Below are 27,406 nucleotides of genomic sequence, written 5' to 3' on the forward strand. Positions count from 1 at the left end.
GGACATTTCAAACACACATGGAAAAAAGATGTTTATTCCAAAAAGTTTTTATAGGAAAAGCACACTATGTGCAGGATGAATCCATTTAAAACAACATATGCAAGTGTATTAGTCTGGGTAGACTACAGAAACAAATCCACGGACACACACATGTCTATAAGAAAGAGATTTATATACAAGAGCAATTGAATATTGAGAAAACATCCCAGCCCAGTCCAGATCAAGTCTATAAGTCCGATATTAGCCCACATGTCTGACAGCAGTACATATAGTCCTTTTCAGACTCAGGAAACACATGCAATAACGCTGAATGCAGGGCAATCACAGGCCAGTGGGGAGAAAGTCTTTGGATCCAGTGGCGTTGTAAGCATCTCAGCGCTGGCAGGGGTCTCTACATGGCTCTTCCAGCTTCAGAGGTCTTGTCAGCTGTAATACCTCCCAGGGAGTAACAGAGAGAGAGAGAAAGGTGTCTACTACCTCCAAGGAGGAAGTACAAGATTTTCCAGAATTCTCAGGAGAAGGCCATGCCCACACAGAAGTTTCATTGGCTATCTCCAGATTGATTGTTTAGACTCCACCCCTACACTCTTAATCCTTAAATTGACACCAAATTATGTGACTACCACAGCAAGGTAGAACATATACCAAAATATTCAATGATCATCTTTGGGCAGTGATAATAATTTGTGTGTGTTTATACTTCCTGGATTTGTTAAAATAGGACATAGGCCTTAATACAAATTATTTAATACTATGATCCTTTTTCTTTTTAAAATTTCCTGGAAAGAAAGTGACTTGGGAATGAAGTGAAAGTTAACAGCAAAAGTAGATTCTTCCACTATATGCATTACAAAATTTATATTTTAAATAGTACTGCTGATGAAAAATATGCATGGAAATAGTTTTTATTTCATGTCATTCTTAAAAGGCAACACATAGGTCAAATGGTATTTTTCTAAGATATTTTGAATGTAAAATACTGAACCTAAAAAACAGGTTCTCCTTACTCATTCTCTGCCAACCATAAATCTATGTATGGTCATCAATACTAGTTCAAGATGGGAAAAAAAAGTGTTACTAACCTATGGTAGATGGATCGAAAGGTCTGTCCAAAATGCTGAATTTATAAATGAATACGGTTTAATGTTTTGCTCCTGCTTTGAGGTACTCTGTGCGAGGCATCAAGGGGCCAGGACAATGTTACAGCTTCGGAATCATCGTAGATGACTGCTGTTGTCAGAGCCTATTAGTGAAGGCTACTAAATGTCTAAGAGGAGCCCTGGCAGGGCAGTGGGCTATGCACTGGGCTGCTAACTGCAAAGTCAGCAGTTCAAAACCACCAGACACTGTGCAGGAGAAAAATGAGGTTTTCTACTCCTGTGAACTTAGTCTAGGAAACCCACAAGGCAGTTTACCCTGTCCTAGAGTCACCATGAGTCAGAATTGACTTAATAACAATCAGTAACCTAAGAGATACTTATGATTTTTTGCATATGTCTAGTGTCAGTGGTTTATATTTCAGTTTATCTAAGTTTATAAAAGATTATCTAATTCCAATTATGTGAGCACAATGAAAAACTCTAAAATTATTGGAAATGAAATCCATGTAGAAAAAAGACTAAAGAGTTGCTTCTGAAAACCAGTCTAATTACCATATATTCTAGTTCATTAAAATCATAAATGACATTGTGGTCAGTATCGCTATCATTAATAGTTAATGAAGGAATGAGACACACCACAACCTCCAGTGGGATTTGTGGACCTTTCCAACACTAACCATAAAATGTAAATCTTATATATTTTTTCTTCAAGAAAATTCGAAGTCAGGAATGGGAAACAGAGATTTCTCCCAAGTCCTCTCCGCCAAATATATTTTAGACTTAGGACACTGCTTGGGGCTAATGGTAAATGATTGTCAAGTTACCTCCCTGAAGGCAGTCAGTTCCAGACTATTGTCTGGTCCCACCACAGGTAGGGCCCACTCCCAGCTGTTAAGGACAATGGGTTACTTCTCCCTAAAGGCTTGAGACCAGTAGTCTGGTCCCTGTAGGTAGGGTTGACAGCCTACTGCTAATGGTTTCTATGGTGGGCCAGAGAACAGGTCAAACTTGCTCAGTGACATCCAAAATTAGGCCTTGATCCTGGAGCTAGTATCCACCCATCTTGTCACATGTATACAGCCAATCCCTCCTCTTCCTATTTTGTGGATATCCCTAGATAACACCCCTCCCATTACTGTATTACCTATAGCACAACCCTTTCCTGTGACGTATGCCCTCACCTGTAAGTAGGGGGCTTGCACATCCCCAGAGAATATAAAAACCTTGGTTAGCAATCTCTCTCTCTCTTTCTCCATGCCGACCACCAAGTGAGGCTGAGGTGAGCATGCTACCATGATAATATTCTGACTCCATCATTTCGATCTCTTTTTTATCTCTCATGCTATGACTTTACTATAATCTTTACTTATTATCATTGTACAATTGCGCTTACTGGAAACGTGATGATGTGTTAGGGGCGGGCACCCTGACATATGGCGCCCATCACATGTGGCCTTGTAGGAAAAGAACTCTTTTGAGTTGTATCCTGTGTAACAATTGTATGGCCTCATCAGACAGAGGGTGAATCAGGAAAAAAAAATTTTTTTATTTTTTTTAAGTGTGTTTTTTAGTTCAAGTGAGATATGGGTCAGGCAAAGAGCAAGGATAGAGAGTATGGTATCACACTTTGCTACCTCTTTAAGAAACAAAATAAGAAGTAAGAAATAAGAGGATGAAAGAGTTTCTTCAAGTGGTAAAGAAATTTAATCCTTTTCTGGAGTCAGAAACCTTTGATATGGAGATATGGGAAAAGGTAGTCATTAAGTTAAGAAAGTCCACAGGGGAAGGACAGAGCATACCCATGGAGGCCTGGGAGCTGTGGGTGCAGATTAAAACAGTGCTAGAGCCTCTGCAGGGTGAGAGAGCCAAGGAACAAGACCAGCAGAGCAGTGAGAAGCCTCTAAGCTACGCAGATTAAAATCAGGTAAGAAGCAGACAGAGTATTAGGCAGATGAGAAGATGTTAGGCACAGCTGAGAAAATGAAGTCTGAATCAGAAGGGGAGATCAGACTAGAAGCATCTGCGCCACCACCAGAGCATACCTTAGGGAATGACAATACTATCACGCAAGTCAGTGCTGGAGGGAGCGATGACACTGGATCCAAAGGTATGCAAATGGAGGTAAGGCTCGGGAAGTGAGAAGAGTCAAGGAGTAGGAAGGCACCTTTGCTCTCACGGGTGGAGAAGAGTATAGCTCAAGAAGCAGATTTAGAATTCAGAATGGCTTGTCCTGTTAGAATTATAGACAGGGAGCCGGATGAGCAGCACCCTAAAGGGAATCAAGAACGGTGATGTACTGCCTTTCCCTTTAAGCTACTGAAAGATCCCAAACAAGCAGTATCTAGTTACAGTCCAGATTCACCATTTGTAATTGGTATGGTAAAATCTCTGAAAGAAATGGAATATTGGATCCCGGCCGACTAGAATACTCTGACGAAGGTGTGCCTCTCCCATTCAGAAACTTTGCAATATCAGATAGTGTGGAACGAATCAGCCCTTGCACTAGCACACAAAAATGAAGAAGGCATAGATACAGGGGTTCGTCAGCTGCTAGGTGATGAGAATCACATCACCATTGAGTCACAGTGAAACTCTGATGAGCAGAATTTCACACAAGTACGAGAAGTCTGTCTAAAGGCCTGGGAAAAAATAATACTATCAGGAAGCAAGACGGCCAAGTTCAATGACAGTAAAGCAAAGGAATGATGAGTCTTATATAGATTTTCCATCCAGGTTGCAGGATGCTGTCCACAAGAATGTGGTGGACAAAGGGGCAGCGAACAATCTTATTCTTACATTAGCATTTGAGAACTTGAATACATCATCAAGCTGCCATATGCCCTTTCAAGGAACAGAGCATGCTGTTAGATTATATCAGGCTACGCAGGGATGTAGGTACAGATGAGCACAGGGTCAACCTCATGGCTGCTGCTTTGGCAAGTTACACCAGGCCTAAAGGGAGATGCTTTACATGTGGAGCTGAGGGACAGTATCAGAGAGACTGCAGGTAGGTATTACAAAAGAACAGGACGATTCACAGAGGAAAAGACCCAGGGAAAGAGTCCAAGGAAACTAGACTTTGCCTCTGCTGCCATAGAGGTAGACACTGGGCAGAGTATTGTCATTCAAAGTTTAGCAATAGGGGACATTTACCTGGAAGTAATGCCCAGCCAAAAAAAACTTGTAGCTGGGCGTGCTCCGAGCCCTTTTGAATGGATTGCAGGTAATAGAGGAAGGAACTTGATCCAAGCCTAGCCCAGCAGAGCTAAACCTTGATCTGCCTAACCCAGCAAAAGAATCTTGGAATGGCAGCAATCACAGGTATCCCCCAACCTCACAGCAGGAGACCAGACCTAAGCAAACTTGCCAAAGCCCAGCCTCTGTCCTCACTGCAGTAGGTTAAATAACCAAGTAAAGGCTTAGAGACCCTCACAACAGCCTGTTGATTTTCAGCAGCCTGAGCCTCTCATTGAAAGAGTAATACAGTTTTAGCAGGAAGTTTTGACCTAAATAGTCAAGGAATTCAAATTGATACCGGAGTTAATCAGAATTATGAAGGAAAGCAAAAAGCTGTAATTAAATCAGGAATTATTAAGAGCGGTAATTGGGGTCTACTACCTAAACGAAATTAAGGCATTGATAAAATCTGATATACCATGGTTTATAAAAAAGAAAGATCATTTAAGCCAATTTTTGCTTCCTTGCATTGCTAGAGTTAAAAGTCATACCTATCAGGAAAGAACACTTGAGAAGTCTGACCAACCTATATTATTAAATCAAGGGATCATTTGGAACGCTGTTGTGGGGAAACAACAGCACCCCCACATGGAATTAGAAATTGAAGGCAAAGAGTTTTTAAGCTCTGGATATAGGGTCATTTCCTTAAGGTACCCATGAGGGCCTAAGACCCACCCATCGCCTTCTTCTAAACCCAGCTTGGAGGGAATGAGAGAAGCTAACCAGATCAGACTATTGTAAGATTAGAAAAATCCCACAGTGCAAGAAGCCTGATGGACAATATGGCCTAACTGAATCTGTAACCTTATTGGTAAACTCAGAGGAAAAAAATGTCTGTTTGGTAAGTTGCTTCAAGAACAGCTGAACAAATTTTATTAAGGACTTTTTCAGTCTTTCAAATCATTCTGAGTGTGGTAAGAAGTTCTCACAAATATTTATCTCTCTCAACTCTGAGAGCTGGGAGCATATATCTGTATAACAATGAACGCTATCTAAGTAGTTATACTGATTTAAAACCTAAGAAGTTAACAGACATTGCTAACAATGCTTTAACGTCTACATTGTTAAAACAGAAGGCGGAGAACAGGAATCTTATGTATGAAAAATTTCATTTGGTCATTTTAATCAAAAAAATTTTCTCCTTACTAAAAGCTTGTAATAAAATTAGGGCAGATAAATGCATTCTCAGTTCTACAGAGAAAGCTGATCCCAAGGAGTCCCAGGAAGACGAGAATCGCGTTTGGGATCCAGGTCCATTTGTCACCTGTACAAAGGGCAATACATTCCGTTTTACAGAATAAAGCTGATGGACTCCCCTTAGAAGGGCGCAACCACGTTCGGAGAAAGATGAAGAACACGAAGGAACCACAAAATCTTAATCATAATTTTTCCAGATTGCCGACACCCCAGAGAGGAGCTGTTTGTTTATGTTTTCACAGGCAAAGGAAATAGGTGCATCTCTCTCCAGCCAGTGAGGCCCAGAAGAAATCAGGGAAGCTGATGTGTGACCTGACCCTTTCCTGCTACTCAAGTTATCCAAAACATCAAGAAGACCCTGTAGATTCCTGAGAATGGCAATCGCTGACTGCTGAGCTATTTCTTCCATGGCTGATGCTGTCTAAGGGACACTCTGGGACTCTATCAAAACCGAACATTTTATACACTAGTGACTGGACTGTTACTACAGAATGCTGCTTTGCTGAAAGATCAAGATTTTGGAATCTTCAATAAATGCTATAATGTGAGTGGAATGTAACTGATTTTTGTATAATTCCTTACCCATATAATAAGACACTGCATGATTTTATTAGGAATTTTTATTTTATTTTATTTTATTAGGGATTTTATTAGGAAACATTTGCAAGGGTTTAAGAGAAACATTTCATTAGATGTTGATCAGCCTAAAAAGGATATTTTTTATACATTCAAAGACAAGCTTGAGGCGTCTCCTGGCTCTGATATGTGATTAAGCAATTGGTGAATGGCATGGAAGGGTTGGAGCCTGGAGCTTGGGCTCAAAGTATTTCGCATTGCTTAACTTCTAGTCTGACTGTTGTTCCCAATGACGTTGATGCTCGCAGTCTCGTGTCTCTCTATAGGAGGCTGAGAGATGTGAAGAGAGATGATGGTGCCTCCGTGACACTATAGAATCTTAAAAGTAATGCAGAAGGGGAAATGCAGGATGCTGGCACTGAGGGAAATAAAACTGGGACTCATTCCCTGACTGGTACGGAGGGAATCTGGAAGACTGGTATTCCATGGCAGGAAGACCGCCACTCTGGTAGTTGGAATTGTAGTCCAAGTACATTTTCCTGTGGTTGTCAATCATTCCCACAGTTTCTCCCCCTAAAGCTGTGCTGCCTTAAAGTGAGCACATGGTTGATTCATTCTCCCTTTAGAAGCAGACATTCCTATTTGGCTCTATTTCTTCCCACTGCGGCATCCAGCTCCCCTCATACCTTTCTCCAACAGCAAATGTGCATAAGGGGACTTTATCCCCCATGCCTGAAATCAACATGTTTACCATAAGCCTGAATTTTGGGCTACATTAACTGGATCATTAAGTTTTGTCTTGACAGCTTTCAATGTATAGAAAATAACCATGTTGACCATGTGGCTCCTTTGAATTTTATATATAAAACAAAGGGGTAGGTTGTGGGAAACAACGACTTCTCCCAAGTCTCCTCCCACAACTAGATGCTAGACTTAGGACACTGCTTGCAGCTAATAGTAAATGATTGTCAAGCTACCTCCCTGAAAACAGTCAGTTGCCAGACTACTGTCTGGGCCCACCACAGGTAGGGCCAACTCCCTGCTGTTAAGAACAATGGGTTACTTCTCCCTAAAGGCTTCAGACCAGTAGTCTGGTTCCTGTAGGTAGGGGTGACACCAAACAGCTAATGGCTTCTATGGTGGGCCAGAGAATAACCAGCTCAGTGACATCCAAAATTAGGCCTTGATCCTGGATCTAGGATCCGCCCATCTTGTCACATGTATACAGCCAATCCCTCCTCTTCATATTACATGGATATCCCTAGATCACCCCCTCCCATTACTGTATTACCTATAGCACAATCCTTCCTGTGACATATGCCCTCACCTGTAACTAGGGGGCTTGCACGTCCCCAGAGAATATAAAAGCCTTTGTTAGCAATAAATCAATCAATCTCTCTCTCTCTCTCTCTCTCTCTCTCTCTTTCTCTCCATGTGGACCACCAAGTGATTCTGAGGTGAGCATGCCACCATGAAATGTGTCTGACTCCATTATTTCAACCTCTCTTCTATCTCTCTTATTCTCTATGACTTCACTATAATCTGCACTTAATATCGCTGTACAATTGCACCCACCAGACCTGTGATGATGTGTTAGGGGCGAGTAGCCTGTCAGTCTGGGGTATAGGAAAGAAGAAGATCATTTTACTGATGACAATACACCTTGCATAGAGTATCTCAAGGTAGCAAACACAAGCAAATTACAGTATATTGTCTTACTATGAAATGAGAAGACAAAATAGCTACCAGAAGGGTAAAGACCATGCAGACATAAAACATACCTTCCAAGAATGATTTGGTGATATGAGGGAAACTCTCACAATGTAAAGGACTCACAATGTAAAGAAGGAAACACACCTGTAAGGATTCCAATTTGACATTAACTATTGTATGTAAAAAACCCTGGTGACATTGAGTTACAAATTGGTCTATTAATCACCACGTCAGAAGTTTGAAACCACCATCTGCTCAGCTGGAGAAAGATGAAGCTTTCTACTTTCGTATGGATTTACAGCCTCAGAAACCCACGGCAGGGTGTGGGGGGGAGAGGGGGGGGTTCTACTCTGTCCTAGGGTTTTGTTTTTTTTTTTGGTTGGTGTTTTGTTTTTTATGATTCAGACTTGACTCTGATAGTGAGTTTGGGTTAGTTTACTTTATATACATAGACTAGCAGGATTGATATAGTTAAAGTTTACTGTGCCAACCTGGCCTATAAACACATGTGAAGTTAATTGAAGGGCAGAAGGATAAATGGCTTCGTGAACCTCACCTTTCGAGTCCTCGGATCTCTTGCTTTCTGATGGTCGCACCAGTTCCCTGCTTCAGCTGGCAAGGCTCACTTCCTGCAAGCCATCCCCCCAAGGAGAAGCCGCATGGACCTACCCTGATGCAGCCCTGGGTGCTGGAGCAGCCGTGTAGAGACCCCTGCCAGCACTGAGTTGCTTACACGTTCACCGATTTGGCTTTCCCCCATCATTGCGTCTGTTTTGTGAGATGGAGGAGGACTTTGCGGATTGGTGTCGGACATATGGGTTAATGTTGGACTGTGGGCTTGGGCAGCACTGGGTTGGGATGATTTTTGATGTGCACTTACCCTTTATATAAAACTCTCTCTTATACATTTGAGTTTCGGGGATTTGTTTCTCTAAAGCACCCACACTATCACAGGCAGTATATCGAACTGTGAATGGTTACCTGAATGCAAATAAAAATACCTGAATGCAAATTAAAATACCTACAGATTTTTATGTCCTTTAACTTTTCCTATCTGTTGAATAAACATGCAACTTTCATCATAAGAAAAGTAACGACTATTATAAGAAAGAGACCCACGCGTTTCCATCACATTACCTTGTGAAGTAATAGTGTCTGGGTTACAATAAAAGTATCTATTGGAGAAGTGTATTAAAACTCTCTCTCGTTCTTGGGTTTCTCCCGCAAGAGAAAATGCCTTAAAGAAAAACCTAAAACATAACAATAAAAATAAATTATTGAGAAAATAGTAAACTTTTAAAAAGATATAAAATTATATTTGATAGTTACATTTTATTTATGTAACCTCCAGATCCTAACTATATAAAGATTATTCTACAAAGTATTATTATTTAGAATTTTGATAAAAGTATATCGTGACATTTAAGTTCAAGAAAAAATGCAAATAAGAAAGATGACAGGATAATAATAGGGTGGCCCACATGACAAGAACACCTTGAGAAGGTACGTAATTTCACCATCGTGATTGAAGTGTCACGGCGTCTAATTTTAAAAGGTCACTCAGGGAGAAAATCAAGGAGTATTTCAGATGGAGCCCCAATCCTGCAGATGGGGTCATAAAACACTGCATTCATTTGCGTTCTTTTGGCATGGTTACTTGACTGGAAGTGCCATGAGCCCATTGTTACGTAAGATGAGATGTTTGCTCGTTTTATTTGGCGTATTATCAAGCACATTACATGATCACTTTGTTATATGAGGAGGAAATTGGGAGATAAAACCCTACTCCCGATACAATGAAATAAATTGATTTACGGAATCAGTTTTTCATAAATCTAAGCTTCTTTGAATAGTAGAAAATATAGCCAGAACCACTCAACTATTTAATTCCCCTGGAAGCACCAACAGTTGAGTACTAGGCTGCTAAGCAAAAGATGGCATTTTAGACCACGAGGCTCTCTCTTACAGAGGACAGAGCTGTCAACCTGCTTCCAGGAAGGTGACAGCCTAGAAGAGCCCTCTGTGACATGGGGTCACTATGGCATCTAGCAAGTGGGTGTCTACAAATAAACTCAGGTAACCCTCACTTTAGAGGTGAAGTTCCTTTAACATGAGATAAGAAAAAATAGATCCTTGCTGTTGTAAGCAAATGTTTAAGGGGAGAAAAATGCAACAATTTATAGCTATAGTCCTACAATCTGTAAACCGTGCCTTAGGGGGTGGGGGGAAATCTGTCATTCAAAACCAAATTCCCACATCCCATCTTTCCTCAAGATGTGCTTTGCTACCATTCATTACTGTCATCTATTAGCCTTGTAGGGTTCACACATAATTTCATAACACCATCACATTTTCTTCTCTTCTGCTACATTTAATATGCCCATAGTACAAACGGAGCTAGTTCACAAAGTAATTTTGGGTTGTATAGTTGAATAACATCTGATCCTAACTTTGGCACATTATTTTCTCTCCCCAAACCTAATTATTCGCAAGCAAAAAGAATCAGAAGTAGAGTTTTAATCAGACCTGAGAGACTGATCCAGCGTCATGCCTGTAAAGTCAAAAAATTTCAGATATTCTTCTGCGACGAGTTTGCTAAATTCATTGCTATAAGAAAACAGAGTAGACTTGGTTATTATCATTGAAACCATACACACCACCCCCACCCGCCACCCCCACCACGGGAAACTCGGACACCAGGTTTGGTCAGCACATACTTCTTGCCTAGATGCTTGGCGACATCCGACCTTTTGAATCTGTCCAGTTGGTAAAGGCGCTTGGCCAATCGTTTGGCTGCTTCCACGTTGCTACTGGTCCCATTGCCGAGGCTCTCTGTGGTCTCCCTCTCCAGAATCTCGGTGTTCCCCATTTCAGAATGAGCATCTAACAGCGTCTTTTTCGCCCCAGCATTGCTGTTAAAATTCATAGGGGGTAGGGTTATTTATTTATTTATTTCACAGGGAACCGACTACAATGATGTGTAATCTCCGCTGCCTCCCCCCCATCCCCAGGGGGATGAACAACAGTAACGTGGACAAAGGGAGACAGCGGGTGGTGTAGGATATGGAAATAATAATAATTTATAATGTATCAGAGGTCCATGGGGGAGGGAGCTAATACCAAGGCTCAAGCAGAAAGAAAATGTTTTAAAAATGATGATGGCTACATATGTACAAATGTGCTTGATACAACTGATGTATGGATTGTTTTAAGAGCCATAAGAGGCCCCAATAAAACGATTCGTTTATAATAAAAGTTTTTCTCGTGTGGCAAAAATAGGGCAGATACTTATTAAATTGTCCAAATATTACAGAATCAACTACATGAAAACTAGTTTAAATGAAATGATGTCCAAATTTTTCATTAACATGCGTTCTAATACTACCTTTCAGCGCTAGGACTAAAAATAAGTGACCTAAACACCCACTTACAGTTAGGTAAGCCCCCAGGGTTGAACTGGGCTCTACCTCAGACTCACTTGTACCAGATTTAAGGAGCTGACCTGCTATATCCCTCGGACTTAGGCAGATCCGCCTAGCAACCCAAAAAACCCACTGTAGCAGTTAGCAAGTACACTATTAAGTAGAACTGCTTAACCTCTGTCTCGCTACTTGTGCCACATAAGCCAAATTTTAATGTTCCCAGTAATCTGCCAACTTCATAGTGACCCAGAATGTAGGCTGAGCCATTTATTACAAAACTGGGTGGCACACCAGGGAGCCCTATGGTGGAGAGGGGAAGACACACTATCGTCTAGTCTATTTCATCTCATAAAGACTATGTAGCAGTGTTCTCAACCTTCCCGAGGCCGCAACCCTTTAATACACTTCCTCCTTACTGTGGTGGCCCCCTAATCAAAATTATTTTCATTGCTACTTCATAACTATAATTTTACTACTGTTATGAAACAGGAGGCCCATGTGAAAGGATTGTTCAACCCCCAAAGGAGCTGCGACCCCCAGGTGGAGAACTGCTGCTGTATAGGGGTCTCCAAGACAGGGGATCATTTGGGAGGAACAGACCACCTCATCGTCCACTCTCGGAGAAGCTGATGAGTTCGCATCACTGATCTTGTGGTTAGCAGCCCAATGTCTAATTCACAGGATCACCAGAGGGTGCTAATCTGATTCACTTCTCTAACCAACACTAGACATTGAGTTAGCAGCCCCGAACCACGCTATCAGCAAGTACACACACGTTGTCCTTGACAGGCAGGCTCTTCTTCTACTTGAAAGGCAGAGAAAGAGACTGTCCACCCTACACTGCCTGTCCTTTCGTATTCAACTCCCAGAGAACTCTGCTGACGGTACAGGTTGGCACACACATTCCCATATGCTCAGAAGAATCTGGAAGCCAAAGTGGGATCAAATCAATGCTGGCTTCTTTTCTTGTAACTATTAAGACAAATAGAAGAAGAAAAAGTCTGCGCCCAATGCTAAGCCAAGGACAACAGGCGTAAACTGGAATGACCCACACAAAACAGGATGTGAGGTTATTCCAATTCTAAAGCAAAGCAGCCAATTCACTGTCACCAAGTCCAGTCCCACATACCCACTCGTCATAGGGCATCCTAGGCTTTGTAAATCTTCCCCGGAGCAAGACAGCCTCATCTCTCTCCGGCAGAGTGACTGGTGGGTTTGAGTTGCCAACCTCAAGGTTTGCAGTCCGACGCTGACCCAGAAGAACCACCCGGGCTCCTTGAATCCAAATTGTAAAACCACCTGAAATAATTTTTCTAACAGTAATCTACATCCATTGGAAAAAGTCACTTCATTGTGACGAGATCTTCATGCTCAAGCTTTCCTTTACATCGCTCACATCGGTTTCATGAAATGCAAGTGAAAATCAAACATTTAACTTCGAAGCCGAGCAAATCTAAAAATAAACTCAAAAGTTATTCCGCTACTTTGTGTCTTCCCCTGCGATAACAGGTAGAAATGTAACATGATCCAAAGCCTGCCATTGACAATGAAATCTTTTTGATAATTACAACAAAAATACCTGCTGAAGTTGTATTCCTGTACATTATCTGCCTCTACACATTATCTATGCTAGGCGGCCTGGTGGCATTGTTAATTACACATTAATCTGTGATCCACAAGGTCAGCAGTTCAAAACAGCCACTGTGAAGGAGAAAGACAGGGCTTTCTATTCCAGGGGAGAGTTACCATCTCAGAAAAAAAATCACAGGGGCAGTTCTACCCTGTCCTGAGTCTGAGTAGGCAAACATTCGATGGTAGTGAGTTTGAGTTATGTATTACACATAACACTCTACCGTCTAACCTCTGGTGATGTGGTGGGTTATGCACCAAGTTGCAAATTTCGAGATCAGTGGTTTAAGCCTACCAGGCACTCTCTGGGAGAAAACTAAGGCTTTGCTCCAGGAAATAATTTATAGTGAGAAACCCAGAGGCAGTTCTACTTCTACCCTGTCCTGTCAGTTGGCTTTGAGTTGAAACTGACCCGGTGGCGAGTTTGCTCAGTTATTTATAATCTACAAAGGGCTCAGATTCTCCCAGAAGAACTATAAAGCAGCTCCGGGTGCACAATGGTTAAGCACTAGGCTGATAACAGAAGAAGCGGCTGTTCAAAGCCAACAGCCACTCCGGTGTCGGCAGATGTAGCAGCCTGCTTCCCTACAGATGACAGCCTAGGGACTCCTACGGGCAGTTCTACGGCCCTGCAGGTTTGCTCAGTCGTAACAGACTCAGTGGCAGTGGGTTTGATTTCGGTTTTACCATATAGACAGACCAAGGCCAGAGGAAACTTATCAAAACTGCTACTTATTGTTAACTACTCTGAGGGCAAATTTGCTGCATGTATTTAATCACCCCAAGTAAACAATGTAACCATACTGCATAAACAATAATGCAATGATTTTATTCAAATATAAGGTTTAGCTTAATAAATGTTTTTATTTTTTTAAAACTGTGGTTAGAAACATTGCTGTTCATGTTTTGAATGTTTCTTTCTACTTTCTGCCCTCTTACCAAATTCTGCCTATTCTCCTAATTGCCTCAGATTTCCCACTAACCCACTGCCGTTAAGGTACTCCAGCAGCCCCAGGGATGGAGAAGACTTGCGATGTGGGGTTTCTGAGCTATGAGTCTTGACAAAGCTTTGGGGAGTAGCCCAGCGTGCGACACACTGCACCACCAGGGCACCTTCACAGTCCCAAGATTGTCTGCAGGCGTCTTGTGTCGCCTTATGCAAAGAGCCCCAAGAACAGGAGAAAATAAGGAAGAATGCGAGGACTACCTCCATCCTACATGGCTTCATTCTGCCCAATTTCATGGTTTAGTTCATAGGTCCTCAAACTTTATCTGACCTACTTCTCCCCTTTTCAAGAAAATAACGACAATAGTTACTCGGTGCCTGCCCCCCAACCCTGACAATGGAAGATGTCTGTACTACAGGCCATAATCTAGGATAAAAGCAGAGGTGTTTGCTGTTGTAGGCCACCCCACCAGGACCCCCATCTCTCGAGCATTCCAGCGCCCCCCACCCCAGGGCGCTGACTCTCCCACTTTGGGTAACACAGCCTGCTCCACTTGACCTGGAAAGCCTGGCAATACCATGGCGGCACGAACTCACCAGCACAAACACATGCGGCCCATAGAACCCATCTCGGAGTCCGGGGCCCACCTGGGCCATATTTCCTCCCGTCAGCCCCTTCACAGCATTCTCTTACACATCTGAAGAGGCTGCTGGTCTACCGAGCCTCCCAGAGATCCGCTCCCTGTGAGGTCATCGTACTATGACTTCACATTCTCAGCAGAGTGTTTACTGTTGGGGCCTTTGTCACGTTTTCATGGCCCCAGAAAGCCAGTGTCCGAACACAGAGGCCCCTGTGTCCCAGGGCATCCAACACAATAGCATGCCCAGCATTGTCCCTGCTTGATACAGCGGACTGGATGGTCCCTATGGGAGAATAATGGCCGTGCTGTCTCCTCCAATCAACAAGACATTGTCCACCGGGCTGTGTTGACAATGAGGTGCTTTCCATAGCTCCATCGGTGGCCAGGATTTCCCCAAGTCTAGTTCAACTTTCCCTACTTTTCTTACCGAAGAATTTTACCATCTCATAACGCGATATCCATACCAGTCACTTAAACGCAGAAACGACCTCCCCAAATGCTTCCCGTCTGTCCTGTGACATGCTGCAGTGGGGCCTGTACCTCATCACCTCATCCCTGCAAGCAAAGGTGGTTACACCTCAGTCATCCAAAGAGGGTCTGGAGCGGACTGGGCACCACACCTTTGAACAGGCTTTGTCGGGCTACATACCCAAAGTCAGAGCGAATAAAAACCACTGGGCCTCAAGTTCCTCTTGGAGTCCAGATAAATGATGAAGAATTTCTTGGCAGAAGTAGGTCCCCAAGGAATATAGGAGTCATAATTTTACCCCCCAAAGTATCTGAAATTCAGACATAACTGAGCATCATCTGGCAACACCATCTTCTGAAAAGTCTGCTCCTCACTGGAGAGAATTCCAGTCATGGCTGTTCCCTGAACTGCTGTGACTCAGAAACCAGTCACAACCCGATCCCTTCGCTGCTCTGTTGTTGGGTCATTTGGTTTTACTGGTCCCCACGGCTTGTGCGTTATTTCTGCTACTTTTCTATTGTTGCATAAAGACCTTCTCCTGGCCAAGCTTAATGCTCTGGTTCTTCTCGAATTCCTCGCCGCCCCCCCCCCCCCAACACAAAAGTGAGCCGCCACTCTGCTTTTCTGTTATATTTTCACCCAATTTCACTCTGAAAACTGCTAACACAGATGTGGTCCTAGGCCTGGCCTGTGAAAGTCCCTCACAGGATCCAAGTACCCATTCTGTGGCATTTCATGCATATACCATCTTTCCCCAAGCTGGCCTCAATTTCCCTTCTAGACTTGGGTCCGATCAGTCTCCTCATGTAGGCAACATGGAAATATCAGCTTGACTTCCTCATCTCTGTACATGATATTTTTCCCTTTGGGCACTCTCATTAGGCCCTCCTCCAAACCTGCAAACTCCTACTGACCCTACAGACCCGAGGGGGGTGGGGGGTGGTAGACAAATGACACATACTAAAAAAAATAAAAAGGGAAAAAATCCTTAACAATGGCTACTGGGAGGTGCCATCTAGTTGGCTCCAACTCCGAGAGACCCTGTGAATAGGACAAAGTGACGCCTGCTCTGTACCATCCTCACAATTGTGCTTGGACTCCTCACTGCAGCCACTGTGTCAACCCCATCTCATCTGGAGTCTTCCTCTGTGATGACCTTCTAAACCTTACACTAAGCATGCCCTCCTTTTCCAGGACGGGTCTCTCCTAGGAACGTGCCCACAGTTTACACGACAAAGCCTCACCATCCTTGCTTCCAAGGACCATTCTGGCTGCCCTTCTTCACCATTGGATTTGCTCATTCTTCTGGTAGCCCAGGGTATAGCCAATATCCCTCACCGATGCTATAATCCACGGGCACGTCACCAATGCTATAATCCATGGGCACCCTCTTCTCGTCTGCCTTCATCATTGTCCAAATTCAGAGTGAGATCATTTTTAAAGTATATATTGAGTTTAGATAACTGTTTGCAAATTTACTGCTTTAGAATTGACTTTTAACAATTAAGAAATTGAGTGGAACTCTAAAGAGAAAAACCAGAATTATGTTGTTACAAAGCATGCCCTCCAAAACAACCATTGCCATTAATGTTCTTGGTACATGGGAATTTTGTGTGACTTAACTCTGTGGTTACACTTTGGGCTGCGATCTGCAAGGTCAGCAGTTCGAAGTTGCCAGCCACTCTGCAGGAACAAGATGAAGCTTTCTACTGCCATAAAGAGTTACAGTCTCAAACTCACAGGGGCACAGTTCTACCCTGTCCCATGGGGTCACAGTAAGTTTGGATTTTTTAGCTTTATCTATGTTTCTTTCTTCCTCTTTCTCTCAAGAGGTCAAGGGACACAAAGGGGGAAAAAAGAGGTTAGGCTCAGGCAATTGTTAAATTTTGTCAATTCTCTTCACAGATTGTCCTTGGAAGACTACACTGAGCTTCTTAGTACATGTTCTTCCTCTGGGGGCTAAGTGTATGTATCCTGAATTAGCTAGCTGTTTTTTCTTAATAAATCCCAAGAGGAAAGTTACTGATATCTGGCAGCTTAGATTGCACCTGTCAGATGGTCGCTAGATGTTACGCTGTATTAATTAATGTTGGCTGCTTGTACTTTCCTTTCAATTCATTATTTTTTCAGTTAGATATTTTGAATTTGGAGAAACAGACGGGATGGGTGTCATGTGGTGGAGAGGCAAGTGTTTCTCTGTAGATGGGGGAGGTGCTGCCTAAATGCAGAGCCGTCAGCCTCCAGCAGCATCTGGCTGTGTCCTAATTGCAGACATGAGAGGTTATGGTTAATGTCAGGCTGCAGCTTTATTCATTTACAAGGAAATGGAACATAGTCACCCCCTTGCTTTATTTCCCTTTGCTGGGGGTGGAGGATGGGAAATCTGGAGGGATTCTCCATGCCATATCAGCAAAGACCTGTTATCCCGTGGAAAATGTGAACTCTCTCTCCAGGGACACATTAGGAGCTGGCCAATCTGCAGGATGCACTGCCGGAACCAGGCTTTCATGATGCCACTTTGTACAAAGCAGCTCCTGCGCAAGTAAGGATCATAGACGCGTTTCAGCGCCATTTCCTTCCCAGCACGTACCACGCTGGGCGCCCCGTAATAGTTGCTTTGCAAATGGATTCATCCCCAAATTGTATGGTGTTAGAGAGTTAGTTGACAATATTGTCCATGTTGCATTCCCCTGTAAGAAGCTGGTTCCAAAGAGCTGCAGGTTAGTGCAGGTGCCCAGTTGGGAGAGGTGATTACAGGGGGGCAGGTGAGGGACGGGGAGAGAACAGAACAAAGGAAGCCTCTGCACCATTTAGCTCAGCCTCCCAGAGGGCTCTGAGCTCCTGACGAGGAGAACCGCCAATTACTTTTGAAAATACACGCGTCAGCAGCAAGTCAGCCTCGTTCAAGGACTCGCTGGACTGAAGCCATTTCTGCACCTTTGCCTTGCTTGTGAGTGGTCTTTTCAGGAAGGCTCAACTATAAATCGCAAACAGGCAAACTCACTGCATGGCGTGGATGCACACTCTTAGAGACCAAAGCCCAGGGGAGAACTGCCCCTGGGAGTGTTCAGGACTAGAGCTCTTCCGGTCAGGAGAAAGCCCAGACTAATTCTCCCAAGGAGTAGCCGGTGGCTTCAAACCACTGACCTGACAGGTGGCAGACCCATTCGTATGCACGATGCCACCAGGCACCTGGCTGAATGTTGGAGAGAGGGAATGAATGAAGCGGAAAGGGTCTTCCAGAGGCCACTACCTCTAGGTGACTTTTATCATCATCTTTCTTGCCCAATCTGCACTTTAACCACTGTGTTCAACAGAAATAGCTATCAGGGGTTTCATTAATTCGCCTTTGTTTATAAAAGTCATGAAATCACATAAGCTACAGGCGTGGTTTTTCTAGAGAAATGTATACTTTCTGATTTTTTTCCCCAAATGGAATCTATCCAAGAGAAGGCCTCTTATTAAAGCTAACAACTATCCAGTGGCTTATACGTAATCAAAATGCTGTCCGGTGTTATCATCTCATATGAGGTTCAACAAGGCCAAGGAACCATCTCATTGACGTTGGCAGAAGCAGCGGCACCGGCGGAGATGGAGAAGGCAGCCAGTGCATTCAGCATGCTACATGAACTCTCTCAGGGGAACCAGCCCAGCACAGGACGAGTGGCCACTTTCCACTCCCGACTGCTCACACGAGGAAGCAAGTACAATGATTACAGATTCAACTGCATTCCTCAACCACGTTATGTTGCCGTCTTAACCTGCGCACCTGTAAATAGAACTGAGGAAATCGTTTTCTTCGTTATGGGACTTACACCACACAGGAGCAGAGTGGGCTCTCCCCTTCTGACTGGAGCCTCGCAGAGAGCAGACACACACACACACACACACACACACACACACGAACGCCAAGGGTGTTGAGCTGCCACCACATGCAAGGAATCTACAGGGCTCAGACACTGATGTGGACCTGCAGTCTCGAGAAGCCTGAGAAAACACATTCTGTTCTTAAAAGTCATTGACTTGTAGTATTTTTTTTCTTTTATTAGTACTAGGTAACTAAGACAATTATCTAGAGACATCTTCGCATGTATTTTATAGACATTTCTATCTTTACCGTAACACATTATTCTAACTCACTGCCATCAAGTCAATTCCAACTCAGACTGGCCCAATAGGACAAAGTGGAATTGCCCTTTTGGCCGTGAGGTTGTAAATCTTTATGGGAGCAGAAAGCCTCATCTTTCAACCCAGGAGCCACTGGTGGAGTTGAACTGCTGATCTTGGGGACAACAGCTCTACAAACAACCACTATGCCACCAGGGCCCTTTCCACGCTCTTCTAAGTACTTCATTGCAGTAGTGATTTCTTTTACAAGAATTAAGACTAGTCCCAAATAATTGCAAATTAAAATGTCCCAAACAAATGTCAAAGGCTTCAAGATGTTATTCTGCTCCATTTTGCCCCTCTCTTCCCTTTTGAGTATATCCCCTCATGTCTGTGATTCGCTGCAATGTCTCGACGAAACATTTAAGGTTCACGTGGATGTGGGTGCTTTTGAGTCCCAAATTCAAAGGTCAGGCAGAGGGGAGCCTAAAGCGCAGTGTCCAAGGACCAATGCTGGAAGCCCAAAGCAGGTCTTCTTTTTTCTCCCAATGCTTATTCAGGAAACACAGGAATGGCTTTGACGAAGGCCTGGTTTCTGCCTATTCGCAAGCCAACCCCCCAAAATATGAAGTCGCCCTCTAATAAAGTCTAAAGGTGCCCCCAACCAAACAACGGCTGTGATTTGCTTCACGTCCTCTCCAACAGACCGGCTCCACCCAAATCCTGTCCACTCCTACAGCAGAGATTGCCAAAATGGGATTATAGATTCCAGACGATAATACATAGGATACTTTACATACTAGTAACAATCCCTGAGGCAAGGACTACTGTCATTGTGCTTTATAAAGGAGGGGACCCTGAGGCCCCGGGAGGTGAGGGATTCCTTCACACTCACAATTTAAGTGGCAAAGCTGGGGCTTGAACCCATGTAGGCTTTTTATTACAGTTCATGCTCTTAACCAATAGGCAGTGTGGCCTTTCTTCTGTTAGTATACTATATGTGTGTCAGGTAAAACTGATATGCAGAAGCAAATATGTCCACAGGAATGCAGCCTTCAGTATGGGTTACAACTCAATGTAAAGACGACCAAACTCCTCACAATTCAAGTACTAGGTAACAACATGTCAAATGGAGAAAAGATGGACGTTTTCAAAGACTGTGTCTTACTTGCAGCTACAAATCAATGCTCAGGGAAGCAGCAGTCAGGAGATCAAAGACACGCTGCATTAGGTCAGTGGTTCTCAACCTTCCGAATGCCGCAAACCTTTAATACCGTTCCTCGTGTTGTAGTGACCCACCCCAACCATAAAATTATTTCATTCCTACTTCATCACTGTGACTTTGCTACTGTTATGTATTGGGCGACCCCTGTGAAAGGATCGTCTGACCCCCAAAGGGGTCACAACCAACCGGTTGAGAACCGCCGCATTGAGTAAATCTGCTGCACAAGACCTTTTTTAGAGTATTGGAAATCCAGGATGTTGCTTTGAGGACTAAGATATACCCCACCCAAACCATGGTCATTTCCATTGTTTCACATGTACGTGAAAGTTGGATACTGAATACGGAAGACCAAAGAAGACCTGATATATTTGAATGGTGTTGCTGGCAATGAATATTGAAAGTACCATGGACAGCTGAAAGAACTTCTAATCTGTCTTGGAAGAAGTACTGCCCAGGTGCTCCTCAGGGGAAGGATGTCTGGACTTTGTCTTACACACTTTGGCCATATTGTTGGAAGAGCCATGGCTTGGAGAAGAACCGCGTGCGAGAGGAAAGCCGGAGGTAGATCGACAAGGTGCCTGCAACAATGAGTTTAAGTGGTGAGGACGGTGCAGAAGTGGGCAGTGTTTCATTCTGTCGTGCATGGGGTCACTATGGATTGGAAGCAACTCGGTGGCACCTAACAATGACAACACGTCCACATTTTAAGGGACATGTGTAACTCAGTGTGCTGTAGCTTCCAGAGTAAGTCTGGCTTTGATGGAGGTGGGGGGTTATCTTTTAGCAGACCGTGCCCCCCAAGGAAAACAAAGGGCATTGCCCTAAATCACCTCCTCTAGTAGAGTTTTCAGATGCCCCCAATGAAACAAAGTGTGCGACATGGTTCACACCCTGTCAAAGTATAGCTTCAGTGTAGTTGCAAGTATAATTTTAGTATAGCAAAAGTAACTATGCCCAATCAGATCTGCAGGATTAAATCTGTGACAGACACCCTTAAAAAAGCTAGAGACAGATGTGAAAATGGAGAATGTTCTATTGTGTATATTTTCACAATTAGAACAGTTATTAGCACATGAATAACAATGACTACAAGAAAATGTTCTAGAATTCAATGTGACAACTGTACAATTCTTCCTGATGTGATTGAATTATCGAATTATACGACATATGGATAAGGGGTTAATAAAACTTTTTTTTAATGCTAGAGACAAAGGTAATAAAGTCCTTTCTTTGTGGAGATTTACCTCTGGGTAAAAGAAACCAGAAAGCAAAGATTCCATTGCTCCCCTCCCCTCGCATAAATACTTGCTGATTATCTGTCAGGAGCCAGACACTGCCCTGGTCAATGGTGTGTGCTTAGGAGAGCAGACACTCAGTGGACTCTGAATTGCAGTGATTCCATAGGACTATCCCTGCGGGTTTGGGAGACAGGCACTCTTTGCGGAGTAGGAAGCCTCATCTTTCTCTCGAGGAGCACCTGGTGGTTTCGAACCTACAATGGAGCTCCAGCAGTTCCAGGAGACTTGGTGGCATAGTGGGTTACATGTTGGGCTGCAAACTACAAAATCAGCAGTTTAAAACCACCAGCCACTGAGGAGGAGAAGGAGGAAGAGGAGGAGAAGGAGGAGGAGGAGGAGGAGGAAGAGGAAGAGGAGGAGGCTTTCTACAACTAGAGTTCCAGTCCTACACTGTCCTACAGGGTTACTATGAGTCAGAATGTACTTGATGGCAGTGAGGGAGTGAGGGAGTGAGTGAGCCAGGGAGTGAGTGAGTGAGTGAGTGGAGTGAGGAGTGAGTGAGTGAGGGACTGAGTGAGTGAGTGAGTGAGTGGTGAGGGACTGAGTGAGTGAGTGAGGAGTGAGGGACTGAGTGAGTGAGTGGTGAGGGACTGAGTGAGTGAGTGGTGAGGAGTGAGTGGTGAGGGACTGAGTGAGTGAGGAGTGAGGGACTGAGTGAGTGAGTGGTGAGGGACTGAGTGAGTGAGTGGTGAGGGACTGAGTGAGTGAGTGGTGAGGGACTGAGTGAGTGAGTGGTGAGGGACTGAGTGAGTGAGGAGTGAGGAGTGAGTGGTGAGGGACTGAGTGAGTGAGTGGTGAGGGACTGAGTGAGTGAGTGGTGAGGGACTGAGTGAGTGAGGAGTGAGGAGTGAGTGGTGAGGGACTGAGTGAGTGAGTGGTGAGGGACTGAGTGAGTGAGTGGTGAGGGACTGAGTGAGTGAGTGGTGAGGGACTGAGTGAGTGAGTGGTGAGGGACTGAGTGAGTGAGTGGTGAGGGACTGAGTGAGGAGTGAGGAGTGAGTGGTGAGGGACTGAGTGAGTGAGGAGTGAGGGACTGAGTGAGTGAGTGGTGAGGGACTGAGTGAGTGAGGAGTGAGGGACTGAGTGAGTGAGTGGTGAGGGACTGAGTGGTGAGGGACTGAGTGAGGAGTGAGGGACTGAGTGAGTGAGGAGTGAGGAGTGAGTGGTGAGGGAGTGAGGGACTGAGTGAGTGAGTGGTGAGGGACTGAGTGAGTGAGGAGTGAGGGACTGAGTGAGTGAGTGGTGAGGGACTGAGTGGTGAGGGACTGAGTGAGTGAGTGGTGAGGGACTGAGTGAGTGAGTGGTGAGGGACTGAGTGAGTGAGGAGTGAGTGAGTGAGGAGTGAGTGACTGAAAGCGACCCTATGTGCACACACCTCCCTGGAGCATCCTCATGATTATTACCTTTGAAGCTGTACAGATAGTGACAGAGGGAAGTGGCTAGAATTGTAACACAGATGGATTAGGGCACAGAAAAAGGAAGGAAATGAGGGATTTGTCCTTGCTATCTTTAGGAAGTGTAGTACAAGGGAATGCAAGGGTTTGGGGGAAGGACTGGGTTTGGAATGCTCAAGGGACAGCAGAGGCCACTGTGGAAGGATAGGAGTGAGGAAGGGGAAGATGATGATGGAATGGAGGGGGGAGGGAGATTCACTGGCATTTCCAAAGATGTCCCAGAAGCCCTGGAACCAAGTGCCAATCCTCAAATGCTATACAGCCTGAAAAGGCCCAACAATTTATGAGAGGGTATTAGTATATGTACCTGAGCTTCTGTAGTTAAAAACCAGCTGCCATAGAGCCAACTCCTATGCCTGGCCACCCCATGTGTGTCACAGCAGAACACTGTGCTTCACGGGGACTCAAACATCCCTCAACTATTTGTTGGGCAGAGGAGGCACCCCACCCTCCCACCCCAGGGCTCTCCCTTCCAAACCAGCAGGCTGTCTGTCAGCTCCTCCCCTCCTCTGGCAGAACTTTACCAAGACGCTCTCACCATCGCCAGCAAACACTTCATTCTTCTGCATCCAAGATCCACCTTCCACTCTCTCAGCTCTGTCCCCAGAAGGCTAGTATGAGACTTTCCAAGGTCAAAGTCTAAGGTTCACCATGTTTCCATCCTGGTGTCTAAGACATCAGCGGGCACATACCCATTTGTGGTGTAGTTACATAATCTCATGCCAACTTGATGTTAAGCGTGAAGGGGTGGAGTCTAGCCCGTCATATGGCCTTCTCATGAGGATTCTGGAAACTTCCTCTCTCTCTCCTGGGAGGCAAGCCAGACACTCTCTCTCTCTCTCTCTGCTATACCGTCCTGTTGACAAGCCACATGGAGCAACCAGATGGCAGCCAGAGCCCTGGAGATGCATCCACCACCAATGTATCCACAAGACTTTGTACCCACCGGCCTGAGATCTTCCTGCATTCTGCATCATTGCACGTGAGTCTGAAGAGTGATTTATGGACTAGTATCAGACTTATGGGCAAATAATGACTTATGGACTTGATCTGGACTGGGTTGGGATGTTTTTGTAACATGCAATGACTCTGACATAAAGCTATTTCTTACATACATGAATCTCTCTGGATTTGTTTCTCTAGTTAACCCAGACTAACACACCACTGTTCCCTAAAAGGATCTGAAATCAAAGTGCAATGAGCAGAGAAGTCAACGGTGGCATGGCCAAGCTCCTCCCCCTGCGGGCTGCCCAGGAACCATGTGACAGGCTCCGCAGGCCAATGAAAGTGAGCGTGGTGACTGGGGCCTAGAGAGAAGAATTAGGATGCTTCCTGTCAAGAGCCTTTGTAGAGAGCTACATCTCCCAGCTGCGAGCGTCGGCAGCCTATATCCATCTAGTCAATCATTTCAGCAATTTTAAGTATTTCCCTCATGATGGAATCCTGAAGCTCCAACCTGTGGGAAATTCTTGCACATCAGTCCTCCCTAAATGTTTTTCCCAGGGTATTTTTCTGTTTTAAAAAACATTCCTTTGAATGTCACACAATGGTGGGGGGGGGGGGAGGCACGCAAATGTGAGCACTCTGCAGCAGCAGAATGCAGGCGGAGATGGGCGGACATCATAGGGCACTTGCTGGTCATGGTCAGCTGTTTGAAATCAATAGCAACGCTGCAGCAGGAAAGGCAGGGTTTGCTACTCCCATAAAGGGCTACAGTCTGGAAAGGTCACACAGGCTCTTCTGCTGTCCTGTAGAGTGGCTATGAGTCGGAATCGACTCAAGGGCAGTGAGAAAGTTAGAAAATTCTCCAAACCCCAAACTCGCTGCCCTCCAGTCATTGCTGACCCATAGCGACTCCCTGTGGGTTCCCGAGACTGTAACTGTTTACTGGAGGAGAAAACCCAGTCTTTGTTTTTTCTTTCAATCATTTTATTAGGGGCTCATACAACTCATCACAATCCATCCATCCATCCATCCATTGTGTAAAGCACATTTGTACATTCATTGCCCTCATCATTCTCAAAACATTTGTTCTCCATCAGTTCCCCCTTTCCACCCTACGCTCCCAGTATTGCCACTCTCACCACTGGACCAGAAGAGATCACCTGTCATGAATTCCATGTGTTTCCAGTTCCTATCTGTAGCAGTGTACATCCTCTGGTCTAGCCAGATTTGTAAGGTAGCAGTGGGATCATGATAGTGGGTGGGGGGAGGAAGCATTTAGGAACTAGAGGAAAGTTGTGTTTCATCATTGCTACACTGCACCATGACTGGCCCGTCTCCTCTCCACGACTCTTCTGTAAGGGGATGTCCAATTGCCTACAGATGGGCTTTGGGTCTCCACTCTGCACTCCCCCTTATTCACAATTATGATTTTTTGTTCTGATGATGCCTGACACCTGATCCCTTCAACACATCGTGATTGCACAAGCTGGTGTGCTTCTTCCATGTGGGCTTTGTTGCTTCTCAGCTAGATAGATGGCCACTTGTTTACCTTGAAGCGTTTAAGACCTCAGACGCTCTATCTTTTGATAGCCGGGCACCATCAGCTTTCTGCACCACATTTGCTTATGCACCCCTTTATCTTCAGCAATTATGTAGGGAAGGTGAGCAAAGTATTCTTGCATTGAGGGAGTACTTGAGTAGAGGCCCAGTGTCTGAAAGCCTAATCTTTCTCCTCCAGAGCTGCTGTTGTTTTTGATCTGCTGACCATGTGGATCGCATCCCAACATGCAACCACTACACCACCAAGGCAATGTGAGGTAGCAAAATAGGGGTTGTTTCTCCCCATGCCTAGGGGCCAAGCCAATAAAGGCTAAAGGGCATGAACCAAGTCAGGCCCTTGAGTCAGGTGAGCTTAATTTAGCCAGTGGGGTCAACAAGTACCATTGGTCACACCTCCCAGGGAAAGCCCTAAAAGCCGGAACCAGAGATCATGCCCTCTTTTTCCAGCTGCTCCCCATCCTGGCTGTAGTCTCAGTGTCTCTCTCCCTCTCCCTCTCCCTCTCTCCAACCCCCCCACTTTCAGGTTGCCACGGGTGGGTGTGCAGTGTCATGAGGGTGCTTGTGTTCAGTTACTGTAACGCCTGAAATATTATAAAAATCCACTTGGGTCACAAACCAAGCTTCGGCGTGAATTATTTCTCATGGAAAGCCAAGGACCAAGGTATTTCCCACCCGAGAAATGTTACAGCTCTATTTATAAAAATTTTAAAAGATCATATACATTCGCTTAAAAAAAGGAAAGCAAGTGCCAATACCCGTTCCTAGGCTATGTCGTTCTTAGCCAAATTAAAACAAAAGACGCTCACTGCCATGGGGTCAATTACAACTCATAGCGACCCTGTAAGGGCAGGGTTTCTAAGACTAACTCTACAGAAGTAGAAAAGCCCTTTCTATTTCAAACTGCAGACCTTGTGGTTAGCAACCCAACATATAACCGCTACAACACCAGGGAATCACTTTTAAATTGGTTTTCTTCCTACCTTTATTTACTAAATCATATTTAGAAATGGTTGCCAAAGTTTAGGGAGCTGTACACATCTTTTCAGTTTGTCCTTCCATAAGCATCCCTGCTCCACGCCCCCCTACCCGGCCCCAGGTGTCAGGAGTTGACCTGGGACTCCTGACCTCCCAGTCGGTCAGAGTAGATGTGTGAGCCATTCGGTTTTCAAGGAATGATTTTTCAGAATTAAGTTGTCAGGTCTTTCTTCTGAGGCTTCTCTGGATCCCCTGAATCACCACCCTTTCAGTGACTAGTCAAGCACATTGTCCATCTGCCCTGATGCCCCCCCCCCCTAAAACAACAACAAGGTCAAACCCACTGCACAGGGTTTCTGGGAGCAGAGTGCCTCCACTTCCTCCTGCAGAGGTGCTGGTGGGTTTGAACTGCTGACCTGGATGATTAGCAATGTGACCCTCACTAGGCAGTGCCATATTAATGTCCTAAAATCGTACTTCCACACAGAGAAGGGAATGGATCTTTTGTTGTCTTAATATAAATTAGATCTGTCTACTGTTTTAAAGTCTTTCCACGTGTTAAAATGGTTCATTCAGGAGGTAGAAAGGGTTTATTAGTGAGGTAGGGCAGATCTTGGCTACTGGACAACCTGGTCTACAAATAAGCGGAGAATTCAAGACATTCCATCAACAACACATTCAGGGAATGTCCAATTAGGAAACAATAGCCTTGAAAATTGGGTGTGTGCTGGGGGAGGGAGCAGGCAATTCAGTTTCTGACTTTCTAACAGGGCCTTTATACAGAGCACCTCATTTGAATGACAATTTGAATTGGAAGTTCAGTCTCTTCCAGTGAATTTTAAGCAGGCATCACTAAGGGTTGGCAAATTACAAAAAGTCATCTCCTTTGTTAGAGAAAGAGACCTATCAGAG

At 44.6% G+C, this 27,406-nt stretch overlaps 1 protein-coding gene across 5 annotated transcripts in view; it reads right to left on the bottom strand.

The window, feature by feature from the left end:
- Nucleotides 1–27,406, bottom strand: part of PSD3 (pleckstrin and Sec7 domain containing 3) — a 527,311-nt gene that overhangs the window by 221,959 nt on the left and 277,946 nt on the right. For all 5 annotated transcript variants that reach the window (XM_075556571.1, XM_075556567.1, XM_075556568.1 and 2 more), the window contains 3 exons: nucleotides 10,541–10,735; nucleotides 10,350–10,430; nucleotides 8,961–9,073 (listed from right to left, as the gene is read on the bottom strand). In XM_075556571.1, the coding sequence (XP_075412686.1) occupies nucleotides 8,961–9,073; nucleotides 10,350–10,430; nucleotides 10,541–10,735 (389 nt within the window). The remainder of the gene's footprint in view (nucleotides 1–8,960; nucleotides 9,074–10,349; nucleotides 10,431–10,540; nucleotides 10,736–27,406) is intronic.

The sequence above is a fragment of the Tenrec ecaudatus genome, chromosome 8, assembly GCF_050624435.1.
Source record: "Tenrec ecaudatus isolate mTenEca1 chromosome 8, mTenEca1.hap1, whole genome shotgun sequence".
NCBI lineage: Eukaryota > Metazoa > Chordata > Mammalia > Afrosoricida > Tenrecidae > Tenrec > Tenrec ecaudatus.